Source organism: Rhipicephalus microplus, chromosome X, assembly GCF_043290135.1.
Source record: "Rhipicephalus microplus isolate Deutch F79 chromosome X, USDA_Rmic, whole genome shotgun sequence".
Classification (NCBI taxonomy): domain Eukaryota; kingdom Metazoa; phylum Arthropoda; class Arachnida; order Ixodida; family Ixodidae; genus Rhipicephalus; species Rhipicephalus microplus.
This window is the reverse complement of record NC_134710.1, coordinates 214,767,071-214,789,219: the sequence shown is the minus strand read 5'-3', so window position 1 is coordinate 214,789,219 and position 22,149 is coordinate 214,767,071. Positions and strand designations below refer to the sequence as shown.

At 46.8% G+C, this 22,149-nt stretch overlaps 1 protein-coding gene across 1 annotated transcript in view; it reads left to right on the top strand.

Moving 5' to 3' along the window:
* Positions 1-493: 493 nt before the first annotated feature.
* Positions 494-22,149, top strand: part of LOC119187363 (snRNA-activating protein complex subunit 4 homolog) — a 46,541-nt gene continuing 24,885 nt past the window's right edge. The window contains exons 1-4 of the mRNA XM_075878596.1: positions 494-544; positions 3,262-3,379; positions 4,562-4,796; positions 20,663-20,809. Coding sequence (XP_075734711.1) covers positions 3,279-3,379; positions 4,562-4,796; positions 20,663-20,809 — 483 coding nt within the window. The 5' untranslated portion in view covers positions 494-544; positions 3,262-3,278. The remainder of the gene's footprint in view (positions 545-3,261; positions 3,380-4,561; positions 4,797-20,662; positions 20,810-22,149) is intronic.

Here is a 22,149-nt window from a genome sequence, read left to right as displayed (position 1 = left end):
ACAGCGGCGAGTGTAAACGACAGGTAGAGTGACCGTTTGGAGCAACGGCCTTTCCTCACATCGTTTAATGGACAAGTCTTCAAAAACATATAATTGCGACGATCCGTCTTATTGGAGAAGACATTGTTAATTGTTAATCTCTGTTAAACGTAAATGGCATTGTCCCCGTCATGGTGAAGTGCGTTTCGCAAGTCAAGGACGGCTCTTGCTTACATTGAAGAATGAGAAGTATACGCATGTTTTTGTACATTAATAAATACATTCCGTTTTTACTTACTTTGCTGAGCAGATAATTTTTTGCTGTCGATGTTTGAGAGATGTATATGAGAATCATTTTTATGTTAAGCCCTAATGTCAAGCAGCCTTGGCGCAGTGATAGGTTTTAGTCAACATTTTTTTTTACTTTACTGCACGCATCAAGCATGCTTGCAATATGCAATAAGTAATTTATTGTAAATTATGCTGCACGTTAGCAGCACGATTTCGCACGCGTTATTTTTTGGGCAGATTTTCTGGCAACCTTGGTTGACATTACAGCTGCACTGTGAGTTTCGATAGCGTTGAGTATTTTCAATCGTAGAGGTCTTATTATGCAAAAAAAAGTAGAGGCTTTATTATGCAGCCTGCAAGGGCAAAGTAATCGTTATTGAGAAATGGTCAGTTGGTCTCAAACGAAAATGCACCTGGTATGAATCATGAGACTATATAGCTACACACATGGAAATGTCTTCCTCGCTGGGTTGTTCGCGCTAGAAAACTTCAATACACGCAAAAACGTGCAATGTACTCGTTTTACTAATTTTTGATCGTGTCTTTCGTCACTGTGCCCCCTGAAACGATAGCGTTGTGGCAAGGCGTCTTCCGTTGTTTGCAAGCGTGCAGCCGTCATTTTCCTTTACGTCAACAGATTCAGAACTGTACAGAACATTTCACTATGCAGCACATATGCCACTGTTCTAACTAGGACACGTGCATTCATGTTTGCAGCACTTACACCGGCGTGAACAGAAGCAGCTTCGTACCACACAAAATCTCGAGAAGGAATATATTCTGGTCTTCTTCAGAGCATAGTGCACCATAATCAATTTCTCAGAATGTGTGAACTCGGACGAGAACTGCCAGCGCTTGCAACACGAGTTTACTGACGCTGTACTGTGTCGATTGTCTGTTTCGGGCATTCAGACGTGAGTCGCTGGAGCTTCACTGCTGGCATCAGCACCTTCGCGTTCATTTACGTTAGAATCTACCAGCCTTTTCCAGGAGCACAATCACAATCGCGAGACGTTTCGCCCCAGAGTAAGATACTGAAAAAAAGCGACCTTGCCGGAACCTGGACGGAAGCGGAGTAAATATATACCTCTTGTGTGGGGCACAACCACAAATGCAAATATCATGAAATTATTTCTATTACAAAAACAAAATATTAGACTAACTTGCAAGGTGCCCTATTTGTCACATACAGCTGAATTGTTTGCCGCATCGCCTTTTGTTCGAGTTCAGTCACTATATGAATATAGGATTTATCGTTATTATAAACAATGCACAAAAGACCAAGACAATGCCTTACAAAACTTAGCCAACCTGAAAACAAATGTAGCATACAACATGCGAAACTCAGAGGAGTGGCAAGTGGCACAATGTCGCACAAACTATGAGAAGCAAATGGGTCGTTACCAGGTACCATCACTGTTGAACCAGTTGCAGAGAAGAAATGGCGTTGATATCGACAAGCTACCAATAAAAGAGCTCCGTTATGTATGCATGTAAATAAATCAAAGTGTTGTTCATAATATAAGAACCCTAATTCAAGGTTTGTGATGGGTTACCTTATTTTGTTGTGTAGCCAGGGGGGGGGGGGGGAGTTGAACCACCTTTTTGGCTATGCTACCGGGAAGTACTACCATCTGCAAATGTGAATGAACCTGAAGTACCCACAAACTCACCATTGCTGTAATATGCATTGCTTGACAATACAAACAGCTGGGGTTTAGGTCTCTGTACACAAGTTTTTCTTTTCCCTCGTCCAACTACAGATAGCTTGCACGTGTTGCCATGGACAGGGCTTCATAATGTTCTTGTTTGCCATCATGGGGTCTTAGATGACGGTGAAGGCCGTATGATCGCATTGCGGCTAATCTGCTTCAATATGATAATGATGTAGCCTCTATGATATTGGCTTCTATGTGTGAAAAACAAGATAACCTGACACTGATGTAACGATAACATTAACTAGTCGTCACAAACAATGCATACTACCGTACAGTGCACCAACATAGCATGTTTTGTGACGGATGCACAAACCTTCTATAGGCCTTGGAAGCCTTTTGAAGAAAGATTTACCCTCTTCAACTACCATGTGAATGTTTTAATGTTGATTGTAGTGTTATTGCTTGTCAGGCTCAGACGCAATCATGGACGGCTGAGTGCGTCAACAGCCGAATGACTGGTATCTTGGACAGGCTACGCTTTTTGACAGCACTGTAGTCTGCTACTACTTAAGAAGACAGGAGAGGCCTCAGTCAAATGTCGAAAGCAGCCGATTGCTGTCGTGACGGCGGTTTGTCTCAATCACGAGAAATGATCCCTTTCGTGTTCTCAGTCGTCGCCTCCAACATTAAGAGTCCCCCTGTCTTTCCACTCATGTCAGTCTAGAGTGCGCTCACATTTTGTTGGTCTAGAGTGCGCACCCTAGACTGACTATGGTGAGTTCCAGTAATCACCGTAGATGGCTGAACGAACAGCTAAGTGGATAGTGCAGTACTCGGGTAGCTAGCAAAATAGGCCGCTTTGGGAAGATGGCATTGGAGACAAATACGACGCAAAATACTTTGCCGTTTAGACAAGATGCCGGTCAAACAGAAGGCCAAAAACTCTGAGTAGGTCGCCAGCTAAAAACAAGACATCAACCAGCATTTGTTGCATGCTACATCAGAGGCACATTGAAGTTCTTACATTTGAGCTCAAAAGAGGTCAATAGCACACGTATTTCACTGAATCTTCTTAGCTTTCTCTTGTCAACTGGATGTGGTGTCATGTCTCGCAAATGTCACGCAGACACATTCAATTCCTCTGGCGATGCTGCCTTGTAAGCCGTCCACTTGGACAGTGCACTATGCGGTCTAGTATTGGAATTCATCGGTTGAGGCAATGTGTCTGCTTTGTAAAGCTGTACCTGACTATAATAACCTTGAATGGCAGTGCCATGGGGCCAAGTATTATTGTGTTGTGCTCATCGTTGGCATCACTTCTTGGTTTTCCTAGGGTCGAGCCTTGCAGAGATGCCAACTGACCTCCGAAACCTCCTGGCACTCAACCGTGCCTACCAAGCATTGCTCGACAACGCCATCTGTGAGTTGGCAGAAAGGCTAGAAGAGAACAGGTACGGATTTGAAACCAGCTAGAGTGGAAAAAGGAGTTAGAAGAAAAAGGGTGGCTAATCATTGTAGCTTGACAGAGCTGGTGTTGCTGTAAATTCAGCAGTGGTTGACAAGACAGAAGAGCAAAAAGTAGTTGTAGTTGTAGGGGCTGTATTAGGTATGTAGTAAGTTAGAGACATGGAAGTGTTACTCCAACTTGCTCCAAACGCGAAATGCTGCTTCATGCTGCTCCAAACAGTGGTTTTTGTTAGTAATTGCTCCAAACCTGCTCTGAAATGGCAATGAGATATGAGGAATGATGAACCTTTACTGTTTGACCACCTCCTAAGTCCTAAAGAAACTGAAAGGAATGTGTACACTATCATCCCAGTATGCTATTAGTGTGCAGCATTATCGGCTCTGATTACGTTTATGTGACAAAAACTGGCATATTAACCATATGAGTCATTTTATTGCTTTTTTTGTCTGAGCTTGACGTGTGGGCCAGTGTGGTGAAATGTGAAAATGAGCAGAATTGCTTTTATCTCGTACCAATTATCTATCTGCTTATTTGGCAACAGTCATGTGTGACTGTGGTTAGTTCTAAAATGTGGTGCTCAGCTTTACCGGATTTTGATTTCTGCTACAAGTACTGGTAGCTTAAATATATAGCTCATTTTGCTGCTCATTTGTTTTTGACAACCAGCCACTTTTAAATGTTTGCTTCTTGAAATTTACATTTGTTGTCTGTGAAATATATTTCATAATAAATAATTTTTACGAGATGCTTTGAACGCCAATTGGCGTATGACAAATTTTGTAGCTGATCCTAAAACACCATTAACTGCTTCACGCAACAAATTTTTCGCTCCTAAAACACTTACGGCTGCTCCAAAACAGTACTTTTTCGTCTCCAAATTATGCTCCAAAAAAATAAAACGTCACTCCCTTCTTTGTAAGTAGCAAGTATCGGTTTCACAGTGGTGTTCCTGATTGTAGTAGGGGTAGTATTTGTAGTAGCAGGGGCTAGCTCTAGGTAGGCAGCTTTGCAGAGGCGTTCTTGATAACATCGTTGTCTAAGCTAGTTTCTTCAGTTTGCTCGAAAACATCTTATAGGGATTTTCGAAGAGTGCTCGTGCGTACGCCAGTGCTAAGCACTAGTGTTCTCATTTGCATTCATGCTCTCCCTGGTGTGTCCAATCCAGGCAGCTGAGGATGGAACTTTTGGCAGAGCTCTCCGAGCGATCTGCGCGACCCGCAAAGCCGAAGGTGCGCAAAAACTGCTACCACTCGCTGGTGTTCCACCACCCGTACTTCAGGGACATCAATGGAATGCGGGCGCCCATGAACGAAGATGAGAAGATCAAGCGAGCCAACAAGGAGATGGACCCGTATCTCACCCCACCTTTGCATTGGAGCGCCGAGGGAAACCGCATGCTTGTAGGTGCTGGGGGGCTGTGTGTACTCGTGAGGGCGAAATTTCCACGTGCACTTACTTCTTTACATGATGTCTTTGTGTTTCACTCCGAAAAGCTGTTAGCACCGCACGCCGCCATGCATTGTTTGGGACGCTTTGAGATTGTTTGACTATCCGCCACCACAGTGGTGTAGGACTTTCTCAAAGGTCACGGAATCGATTCCCGCCCATGGTAGCTGCGTTTCGCTATTCCTATTGCTAGAGACCTGTATGCTTAGATTTAGGTCCACATAGAAAAATTCCAGGGGGGTCGAAACTATCGGTGCCCTTAGCTGTGCCATTGGTTGGTTGATAAGAACTTTATTGGAAGTCCGGCAGAGCTTTCGCCGACCGGACCTTAGGGCTCCCACTTGGGGACGTCAAGCTGTGCCATCTCTCATAATTATATTATAGTTTTAAGATGTACAAGCTCACAAAATTATTGTGAACATATATGTATTATTATGAGAAGCGTTCTATTGAGAGACTATGCACAGTACGTGAATAGCCAAGTTTATGTGGGACATTACGTCAGCATCAGTGATAACACTGGAAGGTTTGACCACTTATATATAATGGGTGATGCGTTCTGCCAGTGATCAGATTGTCAACGGTTGTTGACTTTGATCGCCACTATAATCGCTGTGTGGAGGGAATAGTTTGTACATAAGGAGACTTACCCCCCTATTCAAAAACACTTCTCGACTTGAGCTTGACTTGAAACCGCCTTCAATGCTGCGCATCTGAAATGCGTCTATGCGTTTTGCTGCCTTGGCACCGCCTAAAGACAGTGCATTGAAACGCGTTTGTGCTGCATTGAAGTCAGTGGTCAAGTTCAAGTCAAGCAGCGTTTCTGAATACAGGGGTTAGTCGACTTTGCCGCAGGTGGTCTAGTGGCAAAGGTACTCGGCTGCTGACCCGCAGGTCGCGGGATCAAATCCCAGCTGCGGCGGCTGCATTCTCGATGGAAGCTAAAATGCTGTAGGCCTGTGGTCTCAGATTCGGGTGCACGTTAAAGGGCCCTATGTGGTTGAAATTTCTGTAGCCTTCCACTACGGCGTCTCTTATATTCATACGGTGGGTTTAGGACGGTAAATCCCACAAGTCAGTCAAGACTTGGTTATCAGGGCACATGTTTGCCCGCTATAGAGCTTCATCTCCACCAGCAAGATTGCGACCTTCTTCACTGGCGTCACCTTGTGATAGTATGCCTCCACTCTAGTGAGTCCACTAGTAGAGGTCGTCGGTGATTAGTGCCACCAAAGAGGCTCCTTGCCATGCACATTTTCTAAAGTTCAGGCTTTCTTGTAGCGCAAGTCTCAGAAGCACCCTGGGCAAGAACCTCAAGATCAGCTATGATAGGCACAAATGGGGTAACTCCAGTCAAAGGCATGCCTCAACCTACGCCTCCTTTATTTCTTTCAGTGCCGGTGAGAATGGGCACTTCTCAGCGTGAGCTGTCTCAAGCAGTGGTTATGATGTAACGCTACATGATGGGTAGCACTGTTTGCGTCACATGTGCTTCTGAGTGCTTTGCCCTGGAGATGCAATAGATGTGTTTCCCACTCCAATATCGTACATTTGTCAGACTTGTTCCTTCGGGCTCCTTGTGGCGGCTCGAAGCAATGCCGCCTCCGCATCACAGCGCAGCGCATGCAGTAGCGTTGCAGTGGCGCTTCCTTAATGGTAGCCCGCATAGCGTTACGAAAGGCAACACACTATCTCAAAACACCATATCTTTTACAGAGCCAGTGTGACCGCCAGTATTGCGTGCACTAGGAATGGAAGACGCTGCCCCACGGATCTGTAAACAACTGAACAAAAATGACTTTGTATGGTTACTGTGGTGAGGTTTGTGAGCGGTTCTCTCCCACATGACCGCAAAGCACACGATAAGGCTAGGTGATAGGCGAGAGCGGAAAAGGGCTAGTGGAGGGGGTGGTAAATGGCTGGATCGGGCGCATCTGGCTGGCATTGCTAAAATAGAGGAGGCGTTTCCTCATTGAAAGAAATGTGGCGGCCCTGAACCAGAGTATTCCTTTACGCCGCTGTATGTGCAATGAGGATCCATGGCACTACTGTGGCCATTGAGCTGAGGCCTCCGCCTAATGTGCCAAACTGCTCCAGAGGAGATTCGTTTAGGCATAGGCGAATAAATAAATGCTTTGAATATTCAAACGATCATTGTGTATTCAAGTTCACTGAGACATAAACCTAAATTTGAAATTTTTTTAATTATTCTTAGTGGACGAACAGATGCTTGTTATTTGAGTGCATATAGCACCCTTGTCAAGGTCGTTTCTTGCCTCATGGAACTGCTATGTCTTGAACCCTCATATCCGGAGGAAATCCGCGGGCCGCGTACTCACACGTGCTGGTTTAAAGCGGTACCGAGAGAAAAATTTTGGCCTCGTGTTTTTGTGCTGCAGTCTGTTGCCGGAGGCCTGCTAGTCGTAACACAGTACATCGTTTGCTGTAGCATAAAACAGGTAATTACAGGCTCTCTGTTACCTACCAGTCTTCGTTTCGGCATGAGAGCGCTCCAAAACAACAAGCTGCCGAGTGAAACTGTCACCACTTCGCGTATGCAACGTTCAACTGCTTCAGCACACAGAACTGGGATGCATTTCCGCGCAGTCCGCGTCTAGAAGTGCTCTCCAAGAGTAAACGAGACAGCAGTGTCTCCAAACGCAAAACTGTCAATGCGTGCGCCGTGGCCATGAACTCACGAGCAGCTGCCGAGTAATGGTCAGCTGGCGCAAATGTGATAAAAGAGAAATCGCAGCTATGATGTTGTCATAACTTGTTGAAGCGTGGTCGCGTCAGGGAAGTGGGGGGGTCACCAAGTGTCACCTTCGAGGTTGTCAATTGTACGAGGGAATCGATCGCTTATGCGAATTTCAAAATTATATTTAAAATGCCCTTCAAGATCTAGTTGCTCTTGATATTTTGCAGATGATATACACATTTTCACGGGAATATAGATTTCGTAGGCCATCTCTGCCATGAGATTTTGTGTCGGTACCCATTTAATGTACGAATTGCCTTCACCTCGATCAATTATTTCACACAGCTTGTTATGCAGACTTATGTGTGATTAGCATAGCAAGTATTAAAGTAATTTATTTTGACTTTATAATTTTCATTTTACTTCTGCTGAAGTTTTCCCACTTTTCAATCTTACTTCCACTCAGCTTCGAACCAATAAGGTGGCATTCGCACACACCTTGTTTCGATTCTTGAAGTATTGTGCAGGTTACCTTGGCCTTGAGAAGATAGCCTATTTTTTTATAATATGTGGTATGTGCTATTCTATCTATCCGGTTCAAAATTATTCAACTAAATTACTATTTTCACTATTAGTTTAGTCTGCCATGCACCAGTATGAACCAGTTCAGATCGGTGCCAGCAAATCAAACAAACCAAAGGTTGAAGTGTGTCTCCTGAAGACAGTTCATCGTATATTTTTCACATTTCTTAGGAGCACATTCAAGGGCAATTTTTAGGGGGACGTGAATATTCGAACTTGCGAATGTTTTTTCAAATAGTGTTTGGTATTCGATTCACAATGAAATTTTGACTATTAGTGGTGCAGTCGAACCGCGCTGCAACGAACGCCGCTTTAACAAAGTTTCCGCCTGAACGAAGTATTTCTTATTCCCCGTCGGCTTGCCATAGAAGTCAGTGCATCAGAGCTCTTGCTACAACGAAAGATTTTTCGGGCTTGTGTTCGCTTCAACGAAACTTTCGCTCAGCGGCGCTTGGATTGAAAATTAGTTCGATGGTTAAATCAGCGCATCGCCAACGGTGCAACTTTTCAAACATTGACGACACTTTGTTTCACCGAAAATGTGCGGCCATTCCACGCTGCACCGCCTGTAAACAAAGTTATGGAGAGGGCCATTGATTGGTGGTGATGACGATGCGGCTGGTTGCCTTGCGACGCGGTGCTGTCCTGCTTTGCCGAGGCAGAGCCACAGCCAACACGTATCCATGCCAGGTCATGTGATCATCTGTTACTTAAGCTGCCAAGCCGATCATTGCGCTTAATTCATGCTTGTGTACTCACGTATGTAGAGCTCTGCAAAGTGAAAAGTTGGGCGAGTTGGTGCTGGTTCATGGGGAGATAGCCTATCTGCAACGTTACTTATAGGCATGCTGAGCATGTATTTTTAGTTTTTTGCCGATTCGTTGGGTTAAAGTGGACGTCACTGCGGTATAAATGGTGTTTCCTGAATAAAATATTCCAGTTGCTAGTAGCGCGTCGTCTGTGTACTTCTTCTCTGTTGTGTGTCGTTTTTTCGCGCCCCGTATCATCATGAAGAGCTCTGCGCCATCATGGCAGCAAAGCTCAAGTTTCTTACTCTCGAGGTAAAGGCGCGAATCATCAGTGAAGCTTCAAACGGCAGAAAAAAAGGAGACATTGCTGCGGAATTCGGCATCTCCAACAGCCTGCTGTCCACATCCACAATTTTGAAGGCGAAGGACGTGATCACTAGTGCTATTTCGGCAGGGACGTTTACAAAGCGCAAGAAGTAGACATCTTCGGCACACGGGGATCTCCAAAAGGCACTGTACACTTGGTTTCTTGACATGCGTGCCAAGAAGATGCGCCTATCAGCGGATGTGTATTACAGCAAAAAGCACTGAATTTTTGTTTGTATTCTAGGCATTGAGGACATTGAGCACAGGTTGGCTGACATGTTTCAAGGCCCAGCATGACATGGTAGGAAAAGTGTTGTGCGGCGAGTCTGCGGCAACAGACGCCAATGGTGCAGTGACTTGGGCATCGTCTGCTTTTCTGGACATACTGAAAGACTACTGTCTCGTCCGACATTTATAATGCGGACGAGACAAGACATTTTTATGAACTGCTTCCGAAAAAGACTGCATATAAAGGGCTAAAGGGCCATGCATCCAGTGGAGGGAAACACAGCAAGAAACGTGTGGCTGCTTCTCTGCACTAACATAGATGGTTCTGATATACACTGCCCACTTGTCATCCGCAAGAGCTGGAGGCCTCGATGCCTCAAAGGCTGCAGAATCTTGCCAGTAAAGTATGTGGCGAACAGACAATCGTGGATGACACGGGCCATCTTCTGTGATTGGATAAAGCCGTGTAACTGTGAAATGAATTAGGGCCAAAACCGCAAGGCGTGCGTGCTAATTGATAACTGCTCAGCTCGTAACGTTAACGTTTAGCTGGGCAATGTGTACGTGTGATTCTTCCCACATAACCGCACGGCTTTGATTCAGTCGTTAGCTCAGGGCATAATTCGCAGCACTATAAGTGCTTATCGGCAGCAGCTCATTCAGCGACTGTTGCTGAATATTGACACAGTGCGCCAGACGAAAGTGGATTTGTTCATGGCCCTACAAACTGTTGCCGCATTATGGACGGCGACCCGGTAAAGCAACATAAAAAACTGTTTCACTCACGCCGGCTTTAAGCCTGGCGCTGAAGTAACGACCAACTCGTCAATTCAACTTGACAAAGAAGACGATCGTGGGATACCGGAAGAAGACGATCGGGATACCGGAAATATACCAGAGAGTGTGAGCATGGATCAGTTCTTGACCATTGACGCGGACGTTATTGCTCATGAGGACCTAACTGACGAGGCAACTATCGAAGTTTGCCATGGCGACGCGTCGTCGGACGATGAGTGTTGCACTCGAGAGGCTTCGGCGTCGCCTCCTGCTTTGACTGTGATGGACGCATTTGATGTGATTCGCAATTTTTTCGGCGTCCATGATGATGACGTCGCGATGTAGCAGATCACCTTCTTCGAACGTCGCGCCACAGCGCTGATGTTGAAAGGAAGACTGCAGACGAAGCTGACAGACTTCTTTCGCAAATAAATTAGGTTTGTGACGTTTCTAGTCGAATGTGACAGCGTTCTGGGGCAGATTTCGCCACAACAAAATTACCGCTTAAACACAATTTTTGGCGCGTTCTATCAGTTTCGTTATAGCGAGGTTCGACTGTATTCGATTTTGCCAAAGGCAAACGCAGTCAACGTCCGGTTGGCAGTGGCCCCTCTATATTTTTAATATGCTTCATCCCACTGCACTCTGGCATTTTGGCAAAGCTGCCTTTCAGACTCTGTTATGGTAGCAAATGTGTTCACTTGAGAAAATGCTGGTTCCAACGTAGAGATGCACTGCGCCATTAGCTTTTCAATGGCCACATCATCATAATAAGCTGGCAGACTCATCTTAGACATTTTTTTTGTTTTTTTTTCTTCAGTGATTTGATCAAAGTGCACAGGCATATGCAGTTTTTTCTGCTGATTTCAAATATGTAATAATTTTTATGTAACTCATTTTGTTCCCGAGATAACTTAAGTTCGCCCCCTATTATTTAAGGCCACCATGGAAAAAAGTGCTTTATTAAAAGTGATATTTTAGATATGACAACTAGACTAAGGAATAGAGATTGAAAGTATGCAAGAGTTCTTTTTTTTTGTTTTTCTTGGTTAGTTTACAGCAAAATTAACTTTCTCTTTTCTTGGTTAGTTTACAGCAAAATTAACTTTCTATATTCAAAAACAGTTTTAATTGTGCTACAATTTTGATGAGTATTTAATAAATAAGGCTTATGCTCCAAATTCTGCTCCCATACTTGCATTCTATACACGTACAGGTTTATATTGCAAAAAGGATTATTGTTGTGCCTGCCCTAGACGCAGAGATATTGAGGCCTCGAAAATGAACAGTCGTAAATTGACTTTTCTGAGAAAAATGGAAAAAAGCTAAAACTCCCTACTTTTTCAAAAAGCACTAATCACGGGGTGCATGTTGTGCAATGCTCATAAAGATGCTCATTATTTGGTAGGAGAGCTTCAGACGGAGGTGCTGGCAAAATATAAAGAAACCTCGAAGTAGGTTCCCCATTTTTGTGTAGGTTCTGCATTGTGCTAGCACCAAGGATCTGGACAGTCAGAATGACATTACAAAAAAATTACGACTTCCTAGTGGGTGAAAATTTGCTTAGAGATAAAAAAAAATACTTCAGTAATGGAAGTGCTGCTACAATTGCTCCAAACTGCTCTGAATGAGAAATGCGGCTCCATGCTTCTCCAAAGTACAATATTTGCGAGTAAAAGATGTTGGCAAACTAAATAGAATGAAGTTGAACCATGTGACCATCCCGCGAGCCTAAGCGAAACCAAAAGCAAGCTGTGTACACACTATCGTCCTAGTATGCAACTCGGTGACTTAAATCCAGAAAAGTTACAAAGGGTGTCACATATAAAGCCATGGTGGCCAATTCGTATTTTTAATGTGAGTTGTATTTTGATTTATATAAGCATTAAATCATGCTTTCAAATAGAATACAAAAAAATAAGCACGGGGTGCAAGCTTGAGCGATTGTGTTGTTGTATTTGGTCCTTTTTTTTCACCTTTTTGCGATTTCCGTAGTTCACACAGCTGAGGGGCATTTAACAGAGGTATGCAGTAACAGATAAAGAGTGTTTTAAAAAGTTCATTGTGCTATACCTAACTGTTAGCTCAATTATATCACCTGCTAAAACTAAACTTTAAGGGGGACACTTGCAAGGGCTGTCCTCCCCAGCCTGAACAAAAGAAACTTCCGGACTTCTTTGACCCTCCCCCGCCCCCATGATTTACATTAATGCTGCGGCTATCCGGTTTGTATACTAGCTGCATACAGTAAAAGCTTGTTTATCCGGACCTCGTTAACTCGGAAATTCAGTTAACTCAGACTCGTGGTGCGGTACCGGCAAAACTGTGTATATTTCAATGAGGTCAAATGCTCATTAATTCGGAGGGATTTAGCCGTGCACCGGTTATCTCGGACAACTCCGGAGAGGGCTATCATGACTCCAGAATCACGCGATCTAGGCGGCTTGGAGGCTCAAGCATCGCTTGCCGCAACCGACTGCAGAGCAGGACTTATGGAGAAACCGAAACCGAGCAAACTGCTGCAGAATATGACGATGCTGATAGTGAATGACTGGAAAGTGGCTAGGTGGCACTAGTCACCACCCGGCGGAAGCGCTTGGGCCACCTGCGCATCCTGTGTCTACTAACAGCTGCTCGTTACGCCCATGCTACGCCTACTAGTGAACTACTTCGTTGATTGATTGATATGTGGGGTTTAACGTCCCAAACCACTATATGATTATGAGAGACGCCGTAGTGGAGGGCTCCGGCAATTTATACCACCTGGGGTTCTTTAACGTGCACCAAAATCTGAGCACACGGGCCTACAACATTTCCGCCTCCATCGGAAATGCAGCCGCCGCAGCCGGGATTCGAACCCGCGCCCTGCGGGTCAGCAGCCGAGTACCTTAGCCACTAGACCACCGCGGCGGGGCGTGAACTACTTCGTGTCTTGGTTTTTTGTGTTGTGATTTCGAGTGTTGCGGCTGTGTTTGTGCGCGTTGTCGCCGCTGTCGCGCTTCATAGCGACCGTCACAGGAGTTAAGCGGCCACAGCAGCCAGCAAATGATCTTGAAAGAAAGGTTATGATATTGAAAGACGAGATCATCTGCAATCATCGGCAACCTTTTTGTCATTTCACGCTTCGAAGCATTTGAAAATTTTTAAATAGATATTCGACAGCTATTCAGAAAATGTTTGATTCACGCACAAACCTTAATGTTCAAGTTTGCTTCGCACCCGGAATTTTGATGTTCGCACAGCTCTAGCATTTTGTTATTAACAGGAGTTCTAAAATGAAAAGTTTTGTCGACATTAACGTGCGCAGCATGTAAGAGGGGCTCGGTTTGTCGTCCATGCTGTGTCTCGTGCAACCTGGTCACGCTCCAAATCAAGCGATTGGTACAGGCCTAGGAAGAGGCTAACATTACTCTAACATTACTCTAAACTAGTCCAAAGTAAACCCAGGATGTCAAGAACATGAACTACAGAAATAAACAAGATGTAACCGCCACAAGTTACCTCGATTATCGACAAACACTTTTGAAACATCCGGCTGATGCCCAAGTAACGTGATTTCGTTACTTGGTGCCAAAGCCAAGGGAATCAATAGGTCGCCCGTGCTACGCACTTCCCCGGGGTTCTCGGTAGCTCTTTCAAGTGTAGGCCTTGAAGCTACACCAAGACCTGGACAAGGACAATAGGGCAGTATTTTAGAGCACAGCTCTTAAGCGCCCGTTTCTGCGTTGAGCGACGTCCCCATCGGCTGGCGTCAGCATAACCAATAGAGCGAACGAGAAAAAAAGAGCTGACACGGAGTCTGTCGATATCTGGAGCCGCTGGCTTCTAACCTCGCTTTCTTTTTTTGTCATGTGCGCTGGCCCCTCATTTGGAGCTTGCGCACGGGCAGGTCTGGGATGTGCACTGCAACAGGCTCTGCTTGTCATAACGGGGACGTCACCATTTCTGTTGGTTTGCGGTGCCTGCGATATTTGCCTTTTTGATCAGTTTCACAAGCAAAACGTGTTGCTTCCCAAAAAACTTCTTGTCGCTTCAATTATCACTCACTAACAAAGAATCAGGAAGCTTGTTTTTAAAGTTATGCTAGAGTAAGCAAATACCCATTTTCCACTCACAGCTAAAAGGAATGCACTTATAGTTAAGAAATAACTCTCATAATGTCGTACTCAAGTTAGAAGGAAATGTACTGTGTGCGATGATGTTTATTCAAACAGAGGAGTCGCAACGTGGTCGCGACGGAAAATGGGCGTACGGCAAGTCTGGCAAAAGCGGCACAGGTTCTCACACAATTAGAGCACAGGGTTTTTCGATCTCTTTGGAAGACGCATACGCGTTAGTGTGTATGCTCCACTACAATACCCCCGGGGGAAAGATTAGCCATCCTGGCGACTCAGGGAATAGGCACAATGAGGGGGTCGTAGTAGGGCTTGAGACGGTCGACGTGTACGGTCTCGCGTCGTCGACGGCGCAAATCTGGCGATTGTGTTAGGGGCCCGATGATGTAATTCACGGCGAGGTTGCGTCAATGACACGGTATGGACCATGGTACCGGCCCAGAAGCTTAGAAGAAAGGCCAGGAACGTGCGGGGGCACCCAAAGCCACACAAGAGAGCCAGTACGAAACATGGGCGCTATGTGATGAACGTCGTCATGTCGGGTCTTTTGTAGACCTTGAGCCTCACTTGTCATAGACCGAGCCAACTGACGGCAGTCTTCAGCGTATCTGGGGACTTCCGAAAGCGGGGAGCACTTCGATGCATCAGCGCGGTACGGCAGTATAGTGTCGAGTGGGTGGGATGATTCGCGGCCGTACAACAGAAAGAACGGGGAAAAACCGGTAGTCGCTTGTGTCACGGTGTTGTAAGCGAAGGTAACAAAAGGTAAGACAGCGTCCCAATTAGTGTGGTCGGAGGAGGTGTACAACCTCAGCATGTCGCCAAGTGTGCGGTTGAATCGTTCAATGAGACCATTCGTCTGTGTATGGTATGCGGTAGATTTCTGGTGGATGATGTTGCATTCAGCGAGGATAGCTTGGTTGACCTCCGACAGGAACACTCGACCTCTATCACTGAGTAATTCCCGTGGAGCCCCATGGCGGAGAATGAAGCTGCGCAGAATGAAGAGTGCAACTTCGTGGGCGGTCGCTGCCGGTAGAGCTGCAGTCTCAGCGTAGCGTGTCAGATGATCGACGCCGACAATAGTCCATCGGTTTCCAGAGCGACTATATGGGAGGGGGCCATAGAGGTCGTTACCCACGCGGTCGAATGGGTGAGCTGGGCATGGGAGCGACTGTAACGTGCCAGTAAGGTGCCGCGGAGGTGTCTTGTTCTCTTGGCAAGTGGTGCAACACTGAACGTATTTCTGCACAAAGTGATACATTCCTCGCCAGTAGTATTGTTGGCGTACCCTTTGGTAGGTTTTCAGGACACTTGCGTGAGCACTTAGGGGATCTGCCTGAAAATTCATGCAGATTTCAGAGCGAATATGAGTAGGGACAGCAAGGAGCCACTTCCGACCACCAGGCATGTTGTTGCGGCGGTACAGAATGTTGTCTCGCACGGAAAAGTGGGCTACTTGCCGGCGTAGCGCTCTCGTGGAAGGGACAGCAGGCGGATCGATAAGGTAGTCGAGTAACAATGCAAGGTATGGGTCCTTACGCTGCTCCAAAAGCATGTCAGTGGTGTCGATTGGTGACAAGGTGGTAAAAAGGGGTGACAGTGAAGCCACATCTGGTGTTAATGGCGATCGCGAAAGTGCATCAGCACCCGCATGCTTGCGACCGGAACGATAAACGACACGGATGTCGTATTCTTGCAATGGAAGTGCCGAACGGCCCAGTCGTCCGGACGGGTCTTTCAAGGTGGACAGCCAACAGAGAGCATGGTGGTCTGTGACCACGTTGAAAGGACGGCCGAAAAGGTAGGGCCGAAACTTCATCAACGCCCAGATTATGTCCAAACACTCCATCTCTGTCACGGAGTAATTCAATTCAGCCTTCTTGAGAGCGCGACTTGCATAGGCGACTATGTATTCGGCTTGGGTGCCTTTCCGTTGTGCCAAAACTGCACCAAGACCGATGCCACTTGCATCGGTGTGAATTTCTGTGGCAGCAGCGGGGTCGTAGTGGCGAAGAATAGGTGGTGAGATCAACAGGCGGCACAGCTGGCGAAATGCGTCGTCACATGCAGTACGACCATGCAGATATACCTTCGCTGTTGGAAAGCAGACTCGTGAGAGGTGCGATGATGGACGCGAAGTTGTGCACGAAGCGACGAAAGTAGGAGCAGAGACCGACGAAACTTCTTAGGGCTTTCAGTGATGTGGGCAACGGGAAGTCAGCGACAGTTCGAAGCTTATCGGGATCCGGAAGAAGACACTCTCTTGTGATGACATGTCCCAAGATGGTTAGTTTTCATGCTGCGAAGTGGCACTTTTTAGAGTTAAGTTGTAGGCCTGCAGAAGTTAGACACGTCGGAATCTCGTGGAGGCGAACAAGATGTGTCGGGAAATCAGATGAAAAGACTACGATGTCGTCCAAGTAACACAAGCAAGTTTTCCACTTATGGGTACGCAAGATGGTATCGATCATGTGCTCAAATGTGGCAGGTGCGTTGCAGAGCCCAAATGGCATGACTTTGAACTCATATAGGCCGTCCGGCGTTACAAAGGCTGTTTTAGGGCGCTCGCATTCAGACATTGACACCTGCCAATACCCAGAACGCAGATCCAAGGATGTAAAGTACTCGGCGCCTTGTAAACAGTCAAGAGCATTGTCTATTCGTGATAGCGGATAGACATCTTTCTTCGTAATCTTGTTTAAGCGGCGATAGTCCACGCAAAATCGAATGGTGCCATCTTTTTTCTTTACCAGAACCACAGGTGATGCCCAAGCGCTTTGAGAAGGCTATATGACTCCATGTTTAAGCACGTCATCTACTTGCTCCGTAATGACACGGCGCTCTTCGGCGGACACGCGGTAAGGATGCTGTCGCAGAGGCGAATGTGAGCCGGTGTCAATAGTATGAGTGATAGTCGTGGTGCGGCCCAAAGCAGGTTCTTGAAAGTCGAAATAAGAGCAAAACTTGTTAAGGAGAGCGACAAGTTGGCGGCGATGCGAGAGGGGAAGATCTGCATTGATAGCATTGTCGAAGGCTGACGAACTTGATGGCCCAGACGCATGAGTGATTGTGGCAATGTGACATGGTATTTCGTCGGGAAGAGTAATATCATCGGTATGGTCGACAGGTTGCACATATCCTAACGTTTCACCACGAAGTAAGCCAATGGTGTAGTTCCAGTGGTTGGTAACCAGCATTACGGTTAAACCAGACGCAATTCTAAGAAGGGCAAATGGGAGAACGATGCCCTTGCGTTCAGTAAAAACCGGAGATGGAATAAATACCACCGTTGCGTCAGGTTGCGCATCACATGAAAGGCTAATAGGGACCGAAGCTTCTGGAGGCAAGGTGATGTCGTCGTCAGCGATGAGTTTGCAGAGCAGAGGAGAACAGTCGGGTGGTAGAAATTCACATGTTGGCACAAGGGACACTTCGGCTCGGGAACAATCGATGATAGCTTCATGACGTGATAAGAAATCCCAACCCAGGATAAGGTCATGAGAGCAAGACGGTAGAACAAAAACTTTACGACGTACTGTACACACAGCCGAGGGATGATTTACGGCGCGCTGTACACACAGCCGAGAAATGAATGTGTTGCGCGCTAGCCGTGGACAGCACCGTGCCACAGAGAGATGTGGTCACTTTCTTCAGTTTCCGACAAAATGTTGTGTTCATCACAGAAACGGCGGCCCCGGTATCAATTAACGCTAATGTGGCGACTCCCTCAACATCGACATAAACATTTTGTGGCGAAAATGGAGGCCTTGGGAATTGCGCACAAGTTGCAGTTCTTGCCTCCGGAACTGCACTGATTAGTTTCCCTCCTCAGGAGGTGGTCGACGACGCATAGGCGATAGCGATCGGCGACAAGGGGATGGGAAACAAGCAGTCGATGGGCGGCGATCCGCGTCGGAGTGCCTCTGTTCATATGCAGACCTGGTGGCCTGCTGCGGCGCGTAGGTAGGAGTTCCGAAGTATGCGTGCGCAGGTGTGGGACGGCGGCGGCAGAAGCGTGCAATGTGGCCAGTGATGCCACACGCGAAGCATATAGGACGATTGTCTTGGGTGCGCCATTCATTAGATGGATGGAAAAAGTTAGGTGGGGGCCTGTAAACTGGAGGCGAGGCCAGAGGAGGTGAAGCCGAAAGGCGACTGGATGCGGTGGGGGCCGCGCGACTACAGCCGCGTAGCTGAGAGCTGAAGGTGGCGCAGGTGGTGCGTAGCCGGCAGTTGCTAGATCAGATGGTACCAATTGCATTGGATAATGGGCCGGAATTGTAGGGAGGGCATCGTAAATTTCAGTGCGTATGGCCTGCTACTGTGTTGAAGGGAGGCTTGTGGTGGGCGCGTTGCTATGCGGCAGCAGAAAGAGCTGTCGGGCGACTTCCTCCCTTATGAAGTCTTTAATCTGGTTCGACAGAGCTCCTTGGCGAACGTTGCCATTTGCGAGTGCGACGGCCGAGATTGAATCTGGCGATGGGACACTCTATCGGGCGATGGAACGCTGACGACGCAATTCATTGAAGCTCTGGCACAGGCTTACGAGGACTGCCACCTTGGTCGGGCTTTTTGCCAGCAACATCTGGAATGCATCATCCTCGATGCCCTTGAGAATCTGTCGAATTTTCTCTTCTTCAGGCATAGATGGGTTAACACGCCTGAAGAGGTCGAGAACATCCTCAATATAACTATTAAATGTCTCGCCAGGTTGCTGGGCTCGGTGGCGTAGACGCTGGTCAGCGCGGAGTTTGCGGACCTCTGGTCGGCCGAACGCTTTGGTCATGAGGGTCTTAAAGGTGGACCAGTTGGTGATGGCGGTTTCGCGGTTGGTAAACCATAGTTTAGCGACGTCAGCCAAGTAAAAGATAACATAGTCGAGCTTAGAGTCATTGTCCCACTTGTTGCTGGCACTTACGCGTTCGTACAAGGACAGCCAGTCTTCGACGTCTTGCTCACCACTGCCGCTTAAGATTGGTTGGCCCTGCTGACGGGTAGCGCCGGGGCAGGTCGACGGGGCAGACGATGGTGCTGGCTGTGCTGGGATGGGCTGGTTGGCGACTGTGTCAGTCATGTTGTACAGTGGTCTTTCGGCCAACTTGCGAGAGCAGAGCTCCAGGTCTGCTTAGGGATCTCAGCAGCCTCCACCAAATGCGATAATTTTTATTCAAACAGAGGAGTCGCAATGAGGTCGCGACTGAAAGTGGGCGTACGGCAAGTCTGGCAAAGGCGGCACAGGTTCTCGCGCAATCAGAGCACGGGGTTTTTCGATCTCTTTGGAAGGCGCATACGCGTTAGTGCGTATGCTCCACTACATGTGGAACTTCGATTATACGCCCCCCTTTTATGCAACGTCGCACTTTTTAAAACGGATCGGTTTGGTCCCTGCAAAATCTCCAAGAAGATGATCTATTAAAAACCTTTGCTATACGACACAGTTTTACGCTGACCCCGCATCTTGCGGCAACTTTCGGAATCCGTCCGAAATGAAAAACCACCTTTACTTGCATCGAAGGTTGACCAAATATTGTCGCGAGTGAAAAATGTGAACTTTCGTTCCTTTCGGTTGATCATTAAAATTAAAAATTTAGACAGGATGTCTTGGATTGGAAAATTTATTGTCTTGGCAATTCATCCACTTTTTCAGACGCCTTGATTGCTTCCGTACACAAGGTCTTTACCTGGAGAAGCCCTATCTATAGAGTAGCTTCAGCTGGCCGAAGAGCCCATTTCTGAGAACCCGATATTTTTGTTTTTTGGTCTGTGGAAACTTTTCTTGGTCCATGTACAGCTGATCATCTGCCTTGGTTTGTGGCACTCGTAATCACAAGCTTGAGCATGCGAAAGGGTGCAATGTAACTATTTTCACCGTGCAAAATAACTTTCACCTGACATCAGCATTCATTATAACAGCGGGACGTCGCTAGTAGTTGCGCTTTATGAGGCAACAGATTACAATATCTCAGTCGAGAGAGAAGGCATTCAATTCAACCTCATGAGGTAGTCATGCATCGCCATCATTAGATGTGGACGACACTGTACGTGTCTAACTCTTCTGATTGGAGGCTGTTGGTAACGCGGTTTCGGTTTGGTTTTAACATGCAGTCAATTTTCAGACTCAATTTATTGAGAGAAAGATGTGCGTTGAATTTGATTTTCAAAGCTGAAAATAGAGATTCGCTCGCACCTGTCTCAACTAAGTAATGCTTCCATTAGCAAAAATAATTTAATCTACCTTCTTTGGAGAAGCACGAGGTGCTGTAGGACGTGCCGAACAAAGGGCGGTGATCTTGTCTTCCCAGGTGGAAGCAGTGAAGAGCAACGTGCTGCAGAGGAGTCTCGAGTCCATGATGGACCGCAAGGAGGCCCTGGCACAGAAGATTCTGGAGACTGAGGATCCCGACCAGATAGCCGAAATCACCGCTCGCATAGACCAGCTGGAGGAGCAGGTAAGCACTATTCACAGCCTGTTGTGATTTCGGAGTGAATTTTTTGTGTTGCGTCGAGACGCTGAACATTGCAAATACAGTCGAACCTCTTTATTAGAGACACTGATATAACATACAAATGGGTGTAAAAGACACCAGTGTGCCTACAGTAAATTACGGGTCGATATGAAAACGCATACGAGGTACCATGCTTAGAAGAGACATTTTATATAAAAGACAAGACCTGCTGCCCCTTACAAAGGGGTTTAACTGTACAAGGTTTTGATAAAAAATACCTGGCACAATTTTGTCCCGGTGTTACCGTGCAAGTAAAAACCCGCGTACAGTCCGAGGTGTTTTCCTAGCTTCCATTCTGTGTAACATCGGCCCCGGGCTGTGCCCATTCTCAAGAATTTTCAGCTGAGAATTTAATTTCAGTTTCGGCATTGCATGGCTCTGTCATCATCATTAGGCCAGAACCATTGGCAACTATGCAGTGAATAGGAAGTTTAGAAGACATGCGAAGTATTCGTGGTTGGGGGAAATGGAAGGAAGCTCTCTGTGTGCTGCAGTCCGAGAAGTGTCGGGGTCGAAAACTGGAGCGTTTTGCGACGTTGAACGGGCTTTGACAGGCTTTGTTCAATGGCAATGGAGCACTGCTGGAGCTCCCATCAATACTCGTGCTTGGCGCGTTTTGTTGTCACCTCTAAAAGTGGCTGCTGCACGACTCTCGCATGCCTAGCTTGTCATTGCCTTCGAAGGACAAATTATAAGCGCCGTGTGATGTGTGTCTGAATAAAACAGTCAAGGACCGTTTCAAGCACTGTATGCAGAGTACATGCGATCAGGAGGTCCGGAAGCTACCCTTGCCACAAGGCTGAAGTAGGGCTCTCTAAGCGATGCAGTGCACGTGAATCTCTGAAACATCGATTCCCAAGGCGCCCGCCCATTCGTTGTGCCGTCCAGGAGTGCTTGGTTACAAACACTTTTGATGGTTGTGAAGGTGAGGAGCTGTGGGAAGACATATTGCCACATTGAATATGCAGCACGAAGAGAACAACGAAGAACACGCGCAGCGAGTAAGGAAGACGAGGTTCTCTTCTGATCAGTTTGCCAGTGTTCTGGTACAATTAAAGTGAGTTCCCTGGATTCGACTGCTGCTGTTTCTGCATTGTGACACCGGTGGAGGCGCTGGGTACATGTTCAGGACGCCTGACAACAGCCCCGGATCTGGTCAAGAAAGACTTCCGCGCATCGACACCCCCGTTCACCGCAGCAGCCGGCGCCTGTTATGCCTCAGCCCGGAGAGTTTGGTCCATTGCCGGAAAGCTTGACTGTGCCAGAAAGCATGACGGCGCCTG